This window comes from Galeopterus variegatus, unplaced genomic scaffold, assembly GCF_000696425.1.
Source record: "Galeopterus variegatus unplaced genomic scaffold, G_variegatus-3.0.2 Scaffold347, whole genome shotgun sequence".
NCBI lineage: Eukaryota > Metazoa > Chordata > Mammalia > Dermoptera > Cynocephalidae > Galeopterus > Galeopterus variegatus.
The window spans coordinates 552776-565796 of record NW_007726458.1 but is presented as its reverse complement, the minus strand read 5'-3'; the positions used below and the strand labels follow the sequence as shown (position 1 = coordinate 565796).

Sequence of the window (13021 nt, the reverse complement as noted above, 5' to 3'; positions counted from 1 at the left end):
TTTTAATATTATTAAAAAAAAAAATTAAAATATAAAAAATTTTTTTTTTTTTAAAATTTTTTTTTTTTTTTTTTTTTTTTTTTTTAAGATGACCGGTAACGGGATCTTAACCCTTGACTTGGTGTTGTCAGCACCACGCTCACCCAGTGAGCGAACCGGCCATCCCTATATGGGATCCGAACCCGTGGCCTTGGTGTTATCAGCACCGCACTCTCCCGAGTGAGCCACGGGCCGGCCCCGAGTATATAAATTTTAAAGTTATGCTCAATAATTAATGTTTTCTGGCCATCCGTCCCCCTCAATTAATGTTTTAGTATTTGAACTTATGTAGAAATAACATGAAAATTTAATGACTATCTACTACTTAATTTCACCTTAAAGTTTCAAGTTACCAAATACTTTTTTTTTACTTATGAAGAGTTCATTTACAAACATGTATGCCTAATTCACTTATTTTTAACATCTATGTTCATGAAAATCCTATGAGACATTGAACAAACTAAGCATCATCTCAAGTTACTGTCCTGTGAACCCTTTTTACAGCATGCAAATGTCAGGCAGCCCTGCCTAAGGAAGAGCCCCCTAAAGTTACATGCACGGGTGTTTTGCTGGTCAGAAGACACAGCTGTTTTCACTAACCCCAAAATAGAAAACTAGTCTTATTTACCTAAGATTTACCCAAGTCATGTGAACGAAAAAGCATTTAAGGTAGGTTATGTCCCCATCTTTTAAAAATAAAATATTTTATTTAAGCACTTTTTTTAGCCACTTAATTACAGCTCTTTCATATATTTTGGCAGAAAAACATCACATACACATAACACATATGGACACATAGACATAGGCTGATCTTAACAGCTTTCACTAAGCTTCTTGCTAGTTTTGTGTGTGTGCGTGTGTGCGTGTGTGCGTGTGTGTGTGCGTGCGTGTGTGTGCGTGTGCGTGTGTGCGCGTGCGCGTGTGTGTGCGTGTGCGTGTGCACGTGTGTGTGCGCGCGCGTGTGTGTGTGTGCGTGTGTGTGTGTGTGTGTGTGTGGCTGGTGGGTACAGGGATCTGAACCCTTGACCCTGATGTTATAGCATGATAACATGGTGCTACTAACTGCGCAGCCCTAATTTTCTCTCAGCCCTTTAGACTATCACCTCTTCAATCTCCCATTTCATTGCCCCAAGCAATTGCTGGCCAGGAAACTCTAAATTCCAAAGGGATGACAATTTATCTGAAGAAAAGCATAAGTAAATGTCCAGTTAAGACAATTTACAGAAAAAGCAGCTTAAACAAAGGCAAGGTTTGTTATGTAAACTTTATTTATTTATTTATTTATTTATTTTTCAGATATACAATGTGGTTGATTATTGTGGCCCATTACTGAAACCTCCCTCCCTCCTCCCTCTCCCCCCTCCCACCCAACAATGTCCTTTCTGTTTGCTTGTCATATCAACTTCAAGGAATTGTAGTTGTTGTGTCTTCTTCCCCCCCACCCGGTTTTTTTGTGTGTGTGTGTGTCTGAATTTACTTATTTATTTTTAGCTCCCACCAATAAGTGAAAACATGTGGTATTTCTCTTTCAAAATAAAATAAAATAAATAAATAAATATAAATAAATAAACAAATTCATAAAAATTTTAGACTGTAAAATAAAAAAATAGTATTGAAATAGTTTTTCGTCTAGTTTGTGCTCAAAAATAAACTTTCCATTTCAAAAAAGAGTTTTTGATTGAATGGATTGACAATGAGGAAAGATTCTGCTAAATAAGTTACAAGATGGGTATTTCCCATAAATTGAATCAAAATGTTATTTAATAAGATAAAACATTTTATCAAGAAATTGCTTTATAAAGTTACATTATAAGTGATGTTTCGATTTTCCTAACCCTGTTTTTATATATTTGTTACACAAGGTGCCAATAAGTGGAAAAAATTTGTAGGACTATTTTTTGTATTTTCTTTTTAATTCACACATAATAGTTGTTCATATTAATGGGATACAGTATGATGTTTCAATACAATGTAGAAATTGTGTAAAAGTCAAATCAGGGTATTTAGCCTATCCATCACCTCATACATTTATCATTTCTTTGTGATAAGAATATTCAAAATCTTCTCTTGTAGCTGTTTTGAAATATACAATATAATACCTATTGTTAAACATAGTCACTCTACTGTGCAATAGAACTCAAGAACATATTCTGGTCATCTAGCTGTAACTTTGCACCCATTGACCAGTCTCGCCCTCTCTCTCTCATCCCCTTTCCCTCCCCAGCCTCTGTTAACCACTATTCTACTCTCTACTTCCATGTGATCATAATTACTTGATAAGTTTTGGTATAGATTTTTATCTCCTAGAGAATAAAAAAGTAAATAACTTAAATAAGAAACACATACTTTTGCAGCCAGATGGTTTCTAAAACTTTTACTTCCAGATATCTTCCTTTGAGAAATGCCTATTTAGCTCTTTTGCGCATTTATTAATGGGGTTACTTGTTTTTTGTTGTAAAGTTGTTTGAGTTCCTTGTATATTCTGGATATTAATCCTTTGTCAGATGTATATTTTGCAAATATTTTCTCCCACTCTGTTGGTTGTCTTTTAACTCTGTTAATTGTTTCTTTTGCTGTGCAGAAGCTTTTTAGTTTGATATAATCCCATTTGTTTATTTTTCCTTTGGTTGCCCGTGCTTTTGGGGTCGTATTCATGAAGTCTGTGTCCAATCCTATTTCCTGAAGTGTTTCTCCTATGTTTTCTTTAATAAGTTTTATTGTTTCAGGGTGTATGTTTAATTCTTTAATCCATTTTGAGTAAACTTTAGGTCAACGTCTTCCCCATTGCAAAAGTTTCTAGAGAAAGTTTCTAGTGATTTTGGTGCACCGAGGGAGAAGCCTATACAAATGAAGATTTTGTTTATAGATGTAAATTTATTTTACGAAGAGTTTCAAAACAGCAGATTAGGGGCCGGCCCGGTGGCGCACTGGATAGTGTGCCGCTTGGGAAGCGCGGCGGCGCTCCCATCCGAGGGTTCGGATCCCACATACAGACCGGCTCCCGCTCACTGGCTGAGCGAGACGCAGGAGCAACGCCGAGGCTTGCGATCCCGTTGCCAGTCCCCGGTCCGGTACGGGGGCAACACTGAGGGTTGCGATCCGTTGCCGGACACGGAAAAAAGACAAAAGACACACACACACACAAAAAAAACAGCAGATTAGATGTCAGAAAGTTACATTTTGCTGGTTGGCCAGTCAGCTCAGTTGGCCAGAGGGCAACCGTATAACCCAAGATCTACAGGTTCAGATCCTCATACCGACCAGCCACCCAAAACCCAAGAAGGTTCTATTCTGGGCACTGGTTTAGTTCCACAGGCAGTCTTTTAACTTATCCTATGTATTATTTAGATTACTTACTTCAGGGCAAAGACCTATAACGAATATGACGAAGAAAAGCATTTTCTATGCCTGCTTGACCGGGAAGGGCCTAACTTTTATAAATACTTTATCTAGCCTTTTTTTTTTTTTTGTCTTTGGGTTGGGATAGTAATGAATCAAAAAGGTTGGGAAATTTTCTCATCCATTAGTAGCTTAAGTTTTGTTGTTGTTGTTGTTTGTTTGTTTACATAAACATCAACATATTTTAATTTTCAGACCTCTTCCCTATCTCCCCGCCCCCCACAAAAAAAGGCAACAAGTTCTTGAAACATTTTAAAAAACAATTTCAGGGCCGGCCCGTGGCTCACTCGGGAGAGTGCGGTGCTGATAACACCAAGGCCCCGGGTTCGGATCCCACATAGGGATGGCCGGTTTGCTCACTGGCTGAGCGTGGTGCTGAAAACACCAAGTCAAGGGTTAAGATCCCCTTACCAGTCATCTTTAAAAAAAAAAAAAAACAATTTCACAGAACATCTACATAGGAACAGTTTCTGATACACTCAGTTCCACTAACAGTATGATATGGCTTCAAGTCCATAATTTATATTTTTTTTCTACCTACTACAATCCCTTCTTTTTCCTTAAGATGGGACAACTAAGGCCCAGCAGAAATACTCATTAACATCCTTTTCCTGCCTTAAAGTTGCTAGACATTTACGGAATTTGTGATTCCATTACTATTTCAATTTTTTGATGCCACTTTGTGTATAGCATTTAATTATGGAGAACAGAAAAAAGGAAAACTAAAATAAGGAAGAGGCTATATGATACACTTTCAACAATCTGCTTTTTTTTTTTTTTTAAAGATGACCGGTGGGGCCGGCCCGGTGGCGCACTGGATAGTGCGCCGCTTGGGAAGCGCGGCGGCACTCCCGCCCGAGGGTTCGGATCCCACATACAGACCAGTTCCCACTCACTGGCTGAGCGAGGCACGGGGGCAACGCTGAGGGTTGCGATCCCGTTGCCGGTCCCCGGTCTGGTACGGGGGCAACACTGAGGGTTGCGATCCGTTGCTGGACACGGAAAAAGACAAAAAAAAAAAGTCCATAATTTCCACTAACGAATATTTTTTTTCTACCTACTACAATCCCTTCTTTTTCCTTAAGATGGGACAACTAAGGCCCAGCAGAAATACTCATTAACATCCTTTTCCTGCCTTAAAGTTGCTAGACATTTACGGAATTTGTGATTCCATTACTATTTCAATTTTTTGATGCCACTTTGTGTATAGCATTTAATTATGGAGAACAGAAAAAAGGAAAACTAAAATAAGGAAGAGGCTATATGATACACTTTCAACAATCTGCTTTTTTTTTTTTTTTAAAGATGACCGGTGGGGCCGGCCCGGTGGCGCACTGGATAGTGCGCTCCAAGTTGCGTAAGGGGATCTTAACCCTTGGCTTGGTGTTGTCAGCACCACACTCTCCCAAGTGAGCCATGGGCCGGCCCTCAACAATCTGTTTTCTGATCCCCTTTAGGTGCCCGGTTAACCAGGACCACACAAAGATTTCACTCTATTGTAGGGCATATGAAAATGTTTAATGGTCTCATGCATTTATTTTATGTATATTCATTTCTATGGGGTTTTTTTGTTTTACTTTTTTTAAGATGACTTGTAAGGGGTCTTACCCCTTGACTTCGTGTTGTCAGCACCACGCTCACCCAAGTGAGCCACGGGCCAGCCCCATTGATTTCCATGTTTTGATTCACTGAACTAAACACAGGGAGAGTCATTTACAAGGACACATACTCTTCCTTGTTTAGCCAGGAGAAAATCTAAAGCTAATTTACTTAGAAAAACAATGCTGTTAAAACTCTTAGTTTCAGATTGTATTAGGCTGAGATTTTCTGTAGGAGATTTCTTCAAAATAAGAAGCGTTCCTGAAAAGTTTGCAACGGACGTGGAAAGTGCATAAACTTCTTTTCCAGGAAATGTTTTGCAGATGAAATATTGTAATCCACTACCAGTTAATAAAGGAAGCATAAATGCTCTCTTAATCACTGCCCATTCATCTTTTGGAACGTGTTTTATCTGCGGTTGACAAAAGTCTGAGTGCCAAGATTCAGGAAACATATTCCCTATAGAACAGGTGTCTGTTTAATCCCAAGGGATGGATAGGACAGTCTAGCCAGAGGCAGCCTGGTGGGGTCTATGATATGGAATGTTCATGCTGTAATTGCAGGTAGCAGCAGGTTTGGAGTAGTGTAGGTTAGGTTTGAAACGGCACACACACCTCCCCCAGCCCCAACGAGACAGGAATTCCTAAAGGGTGTCATACGCAGCCTTATCTATACAAAAGCTGGGAGAGAAATCCATTATTTTCTTTTAGTACAGTTATTCAGTTTAATTCAACTTCCTCATTAGAATTGAATGTCAGTGATGCGTGCACTCAGAAAGGCATTATTGGGGTAGCCAACCTATTGCCTTACACGTGGCTATTCTGAAAGCGGGGTAACAAAAGCGGTGGGGTCTACTTTTTCCTCCCCATTAAAAATCATGTATCTAGTTAAAGTCCATTCAGATGAGCAGAGTAAATTAGGGGTTGGGGGGTTGGCAGGGGAGAACTGAATGTGGAGGATATTCAATTTATCATTTGTAATATTGTTACGGGGTGGCATAGCCAGGTTCTTGGTTCATGAAAGAAGAATCTTTCATGGACCGGCAAAAGGAAAGGAAGGGAGGGACAGAGAAACCGAACATGATAGGGCTTTATTACTAAACGAAGGCAAGTGCCAAAGTGCACAGGCATCTCCGCCAGAGAGAGATGCACGCCCCGACCTTCTCTACCGTCTCCGTCCCACATGCAAATTCCTAACGCTGACCTCTGCCCCCCACCCCATCCCTCGTCCACCTGGTGCGAAGGCCCCGGCCAATCCAGTCTGAATATTTATGAACCGCCTCCCTGGGGCGTGTCCCTACTCTGTCTTTTGACTAATTCTCCATTGAGGTTCTCATTTCATTCACAGGGTTTGTCAAAGGGGATGCACAAGGCACATCTTCTGTAGCAGAGTTATAGGACCCTTGGGTATATTTCGGGTGCTTGGTAGTGCTTTGGCTTGCCGGGCATGGCATGGATTGGTTGAGAAGACATTAGTTTCTCAGCTGTGGGCTGTGTAGTGATTAACTCTGTGTCCCTTTCTCAATTAGCAGCATCACAGATACCAGAGCAAATGGTGGAAATTTACAGTGAAGCCGTTAGGAGTTTAGGAGTTTAACTGCCGCGTGGCAGTCAATGTAGGAGTGTTGTAACAGTGTGGATGGGTTCAGCACAGGTGGTTTCCTTACTGTTTTAGTTAGCCAGCCACAGCAACAACCAGACACATGTGAGTAAGGGGTGTTTCAGGTATTCAGGTGTGGGAGTGACTCTACTCCATGTTTGCTTAACTATTCGGTGGCAAATGCAGTGCTCCATTAGAGAGCTGGCTGGGACTTGTAAGAGGCTTTTGAAAAGGTGGGACTGCACAAGAGGCCAGAGGGGCCATTTGGGCATTGGTTCAGTTGGGGACACAATGGGCGCAATGGGAGAGTCTTAACCCCATCTCTCGAAGTATATGGACCGGTGTGCTTGGATCCAAGAGTTTAGCACGATATAACCAGGAATCAGGATTTAAAGGTATCCAAGTTGCAGAATATTTCAAAAGATACTTAACCTACCAGACAAGACCCTCAACAGGTATTAAGTTGGGTACCACGGGGTCCTGCTCTTCAGAGGAGTCCCACTCTTCCCTAGCACTCTCATTCAGGTAGCTAGTGTTTTCTTCTTCCTCACTTTCTGATTCTGATGAGGGGTCAGGAAAGAGATTTCTGGGACCCAGTAGGACAAAACAGAGTAAGGAACCAGAAAAAGGTAACAATCTAAGCCAGCAGAACACTAATATTGGCGAATAGAAACAAGAGATGAAAAATCCTTTCACCAAGATTAATTTGTCTGTGTCCCAGTCCATTACACACACAAAGTACAATCTGGCCACATCACTGTGGAATATACTATAAAGCAAATGTATTTCTCAGGGCCTGGTTTTCCAAAGCCTTGCAGTTTCAAATACTGACCTTGCAGACGACTGGAAATTTTCCTCAGGCTATAAAGTCTCTGGTGTAAGATAAAGATTTGTGGCACAGCAAGGTTGCTGGCTCTAGGACAGACTAGTTACTGATTGATAGGAATAGATACTGGAAAATGTTGGAGGGAGAAGGGATGTTTGCTAAGATTAAACTTTTGTTGATAGGACCACTTAATTGCCTTACTGGAATGTCATCTGGCTTGTTTCACTGAAAGTTACCAGCCTATACTGTTAAACGATAACCCCACCTATGTTCTCTTCCTGTAACTTCCTGGTCTGGAAAATAAATGCAGGAAGAGAACCCCAATTTGGGGTTAATTTCCCAAGGAAGGGATGCCTTTCACAGGAGAGTTCTGGGAGATTAACCATTTTGGGGTCTCTTGTTGCTCAGGAGAGATGGGCTTTGAGTAATCCTTTGTGGCTCTATCACCCAGGGGAAGTGGGGTGACAAATCCGTGGGGGGCAAAGCAACACACCACTGTGCAGTTCTTCAAGATTACGTTGTATATTCTTCACTTACAAAGAAGACATCTCGGTTCTCAGGACCAGTTCAGTGTGTAAAACTGTTAGTCACTTACCAGTGGCACAGGTCATAGAGCATCTCCTTCAAATCCTAGCTACTCAAGAAGAGAAGGGGTCCTCATCTAGGCAAGCTGATTTTTCTCAGCATGGTCTGCACTGGTATTGATATGGTGAAGAGAGACTTTGGCCAGTCTGTTTTGTTGGCAGCTGTTAGGCCTCATGGCCAGCTTAACATCAGCACAGCAAGGTTAAGCAACTTTCCCCCTTCTCTCCCTTCCCTTTCCCTTTTCTGCTCTGGGAAGGAGCAGCGAAATTACTGTCCTGGGAAGGGGTAACCATGACTGTTATCATCAAAGGAATGTCTTGTGGGCTGTGGTAGCCAGCTTCAGGCTGGAGCACTTTGCGATGCTATAGTAGTGACACTAATTAGAAGCCTATGCCCTAACCAACCAGGTGTTAGCAGAGAGGACAAGCGCTATGTCACCTTATATAGCATTGATTTCGAAGTTGCCCATTACTCTGCCAGAACCTTCAAAGGTCTGTAAATTCCTGCTTTCCTTTCTTTGGGGGAACTGATCTGACACAGTCTCCCCTTCACATTAGTGGAAAAAAACTTTTTGGCTGAAATGGCACCTGGCTTGGGTCTCTCTCTCCCTTTTCTCCATCTCACTGAACCTAACAGCAGTGATATTATTACATCTACTTGGTAATGTAGAAAAGCAGCTCACCAGATGCTTTGGCTGTCTGCTGGTGCTGCAACTTGTGTGCAGGGGGATGATGAGGTGAGCTGTTAAGGACATCTGGTGTGCAAGGGTCCAATGTTTTCCACAGGTGATGCGAATGTCCTTGGAAACATGACTTAGCTGTTGGACTATCTGGAAAGGTAGCTTTAACCCTTAGGTGTGCTTGTCGGGATTAGTTTCGGGGAGCCTGTTGTGGTGTTACAGCTCCTAGATGTTAGGACTCTTGCTGGGACCTCAGAGGTCGTGGTCATATGACCAACTTTATATAAGCCAGGGAGGATCCTTTCTTCTTTCTGGCCTCACACCCAGCTACACAACCCTGCTGGGCCTAGTGCCACCAACCCTATCCCACCAGCCAAGCAAGGCCACTCTGCTCTCTCCCTACAGATGCCACTTCTGGCCAAGCCAACACCCCTCCTCCTTAAGCTTTTTACTTGGACATCTATGAACAATCTTTTAAAGAAACAATAAAAAATTTTAAATGTTTTTAAAAGCTTATGGGTGGGCCTAATTAAGGTCCCCTTATTTTAAAATGTACCTTAGCCCTTCCAAGACCCAGAGCCTCTCCTCAAAATATTCAAAAGACAGATAATGCCTTAAGAGCTGGCAACAGTGGGTCTAGATGCAAATGAGGTACAACCTGCATATCTGTCTGGACATATTCTTGGGGCTCCCAACCTTTTGTTTGGCTGCCCGCACATGCAGGCCCTATAAATCATGTGCGCCCAACAGATAGAAAGTCCAGCCAACTTCTCAGAACAAAGAGCCAGACAAACAAGAAAGCACATAGCTGTTCATGGGAGGGAAAGGATCAGTCTTTGGAATATTCTACACCAGGGCCACTGTAATTCTGATAATATTTTTAGTAATATTTTGCCACTTTTGTAAGTATTTGCATCTTCTGCAGCCATAATTTTTTTTTTTTTTTTTTTTTTTTGGTGGCTGTTGGGTATAGGGAACCAAACCCTTGACCTTGGTGTTACATAATTCCTATACACAAAAACGACAGACATACCAGAAGGCAGAGTACTCTGATCTTTAGAAATTGGGATCCCATTCTTATGTTGAATCTTGGTTTTTTTAGAGCCAAGATGGCTTTGGCTCTGAGATCTCCCCACCAAACTTAGCCAATGATTTTCCAGTTTCTGTCTGACCCAGTCGGACACCTGAGGCCCCTCCTTACCCAGGTCTGCAATATTAAAACTGCAGCCCTTTTTGCTGGTGACTCATCAGCCACTGCAAACCCAAAGGTCATGTGCCCTGCCACAGCACAAACTAACCCTGGGTATCCCAAAGCCAAACGAATCAGGGAGCTCAAATGCAAAGAGAGCAAAGCTCAGACCTGAGAGGGACTCACAACTCTCAGGGCTCCATGAGGAAGACAGTGGTCCCCAAAAGGAGGGGTTAGCAGTGTCTTTTCTGTATTCCTCAAAGGGTCTTGGGGTGGTCAGCAGTCCCCTCCACATTGTTACTGGACTCAGGTTCGGCTGCCTGCCCCCTTGAGAAGGAAAGGAAAAAACCCTCAGAAGTCAAATGGTTGGTGTTAGAAAAGCAGACGCATTCAGCTGAAGGAGATGGTAGGCTGTCCCATTGTCGTGAGGCGCCCTCCCACAAGAAATGCACTTACACGCCACTCGTGCAGAAAAGGGTAGTTGATTCACTCCAGCTGGCCAGCATCCATCTCCCAAGGTGCAACCAAGGAAGAGTGGCGTCGGGCTTTGGTCTTGTAGGGTTTTTAAAGGAAAAAACTACATCCCATTGTCACACGGGTTTGTCCAGGTGCACAAAGACAGCTAGGGAGCTAGGTCACAGAGGCCGAGAATGAGCCGTTCGAAGAACCGAGCATACAAGTTTTCACTGTGTATGGTTCCTGTTCCCATGTAATAGTTCACTGTGTATGGCTCCTGTTTCCGTGCAATTGTTTTTTGTTTCTATCAGAAGGTCAGCAGTTTCTCATGCAGAAGGGGGGATAGTCTGCAGGTCAGACAGGGGGCAAAATGGAGTTACTTAAGTTAAGCAAGCAATCCTACAGAAGCAGATAGCTACGTTATGAGGGTGTAGGGAGCTCTATTTCACCATCCCAAAGACTTACATTTAGTGAAGGGTTTTTAAAGGAAGGGTTGAGGGAATGGAATGTGGGAGGTGAAAAGCAGGAGAGAAGGAGAAGTGAGCTATGACGGGTCCGTGTCCATGGGTCAGGTACAAGGTCTCGCCAAGGCCTCATCTGGTTTCTGTTCTCGTCTTCGCTGTCATCTCAGGACCCCGCAAGATTTCGATTTGCACCAGTGTATTTGTCTGGTGCCCCAGGCCAGCGTCGGTCATTTGGCCTTGATCATTTCTCAAAACTTTATAAGTTTCAAAGAAAGAATTGTTAGCTTTGCAAAGTACTAATTAGCTTCTTGGCCTTGTTTTCCTACTTAGTGAGTGAGATAAGAAAGTCAGGGGATGGGAAGCAAGAGTGGAGAGAAAAAAAACTGTCCTTTTTCAGATCCTACGCTCCTGCACAGTCCAGGCAGTTTTAGGTCCCAACATGGCTTCAGTCCTGCTCACTCCAATAACATCCCCCTGTGGTCGCCAGAACTGTCAAAGGACAAAACAACAACACATTTAGTTAAAGCAAAGCAATTGGCTTGGTTGTGATCCATTTCTCAAGATATTCACAAATAAAGGGCCCATAGGTAATAAACACAAAACCAGCTGGGACAGAAAGAGAGATGCACCTTCCAGTTTGGAAGCTTCATTTTCCATTACAGCTCTTTCAAGCCAGGCAAGCCAGTGGGGTGGATCTATGTGCTGCTTATGGGCATCGCTCCTCTGGATTTCACCCTGGAGCCACTCATCCCTCTTACCGGTCTCAGTCTCCCCAAAATGCCTAAACAGTCGGGTGCTTGCAGGCCTAATCCCCACATCATATCACACCTCCCGGCCAAGCAATAATTTTAACATTATATGGGTGTCCTATAGGACCTCTGCACACTGGGCAGGAGTGTCCCAGCACTTCCCAAGTTCCAGTTTCCCCAGAAAGCCACGTGGCCAGAGGGAGCCAGTGTCCTCTTACCTTCGGAGCAAGAGTGCTCTCATGTAGTTAGAGAAAACTAAGGAGAGACTGTCTTGCATGAAATTGCCCAGAGAAACCAGATTAGGAGCTACCAAATTAACCGTGCCCAAGAACCGAGAAATAAGACTCGCCTTGTCATTCAAGGCAGGACCTCTCACTCTGATATAGTAAAGACCCTCGGAAAGGGGTAACCAGCTCCAATAAACTGGAAGCTCAAACTAAATACGTTAGTTTCGTGGATCTGAGAAGAGGCTGACCAGTTACACCCAGTGGAGACCCCAAGCTAGTGGACCCAAGAGGTCCTTTGGTGGTACCCACCCGAGAGCGGGGGGGTCCACCAGGTGGTCGAGGTTCCTCCTTCGGATCCTGTTCACAGCGCCAGTCTTGTCGACTGCAATTAAGGCTTTCGAGGCAGAAATAATTTTGTGAAGTTTACTGGGAGCCAAATGTGAGGATTGACCCGGGAAACACCATCTGACACAGTTGGAAAAACGCTCAGCATTTGTCTGGGAAGTTGAGGGAAGGAAAGAGATGGTCAAGTGATGGTGGGAAAGGGTCAGCTCCCTGCTGCCTTCTGCTCTAAGAACAGCTTCCGGCACTAAGACTGTCCCGCCCATACTTGCGACCTTAGAAAGGGGTATGCGGGGGTCCGGCGCCAGGTCGGGGTCACCACCCGGCTCTGGGCCACCGCCAGGCGCCCTAGCTGGGTAGGGCACCTCTCTGGACTCGGTGTCCCCATGTGACCAAAGGCACTGGCGAGCTGGAAGCTCAGCTCTTGGAACGTGGCCCTTTACCCGTTGCTCCGTTTAGCCGAAGAGCCTTGCAGGGCCAGGGGCAGATTCGGACCCAAGCCCAGGTGCAATACTTACGGGTTGTCTTTGACTCCTTCTTTTCTTCCCATCAGAAGCTGCATCAAAGGCCGCTGAACCGCACATCACAGCCACCGGCCGGGTCCAACAACTACCCAGACTCCGGGGTGGCGCGGTGCGTGATGGGGCCGCTGGCAGACCGGCCTGGGAGGCGGGTCAAGAGTGCGGATGGCAGGGCCTGGCCGGCTCGGGGCGGGGACTCGGGGCGGGGACTCCGGGCGGGGGGCGGGGACTCGGGTCAGGGATGGGGCCCGCTCGGGGCGGGGACTCGGGGACTCGGGGCGGGGCCGGGCGGGGGGCGGGGACTCGGGTCAGGGATGGGGCCCGCTCGGGGCGGGGACTCGGGGACT

The 13021-nt window shown here is 44.4% G+C and overlaps 1 protein-coding gene and 1 pseudogene across 1 annotated transcript in view; one reads left to right on the top strand and one right to left on the bottom strand.

The window, feature by feature from the left end:
* Positions 1-6613: 6613 nt before the first annotated feature.
* LOC103586518 lies at positions 6614-8073 on the bottom strand (annotated as a pseudogene).
* A 4368-nt stretch (positions 8074-12441) lies between these two features.
* The window catches only part of TNIP2 (TNFAIP3 interacting protein 2), a 16553-nt gene continuing 15973 nt past the window's right edge, over positions 12442-13021 (top strand). Inside the window, exons 1-2 of the mRNA XM_008567814.1 lie at positions 12442-12509; positions 12613-12786. Coding sequence (XP_008566036.1) covers positions 12442-12509; positions 12613-12786 — 242 coding nt within the window. The remainder of the gene's footprint in view (positions 12510-12612; positions 12787-13021) is intronic.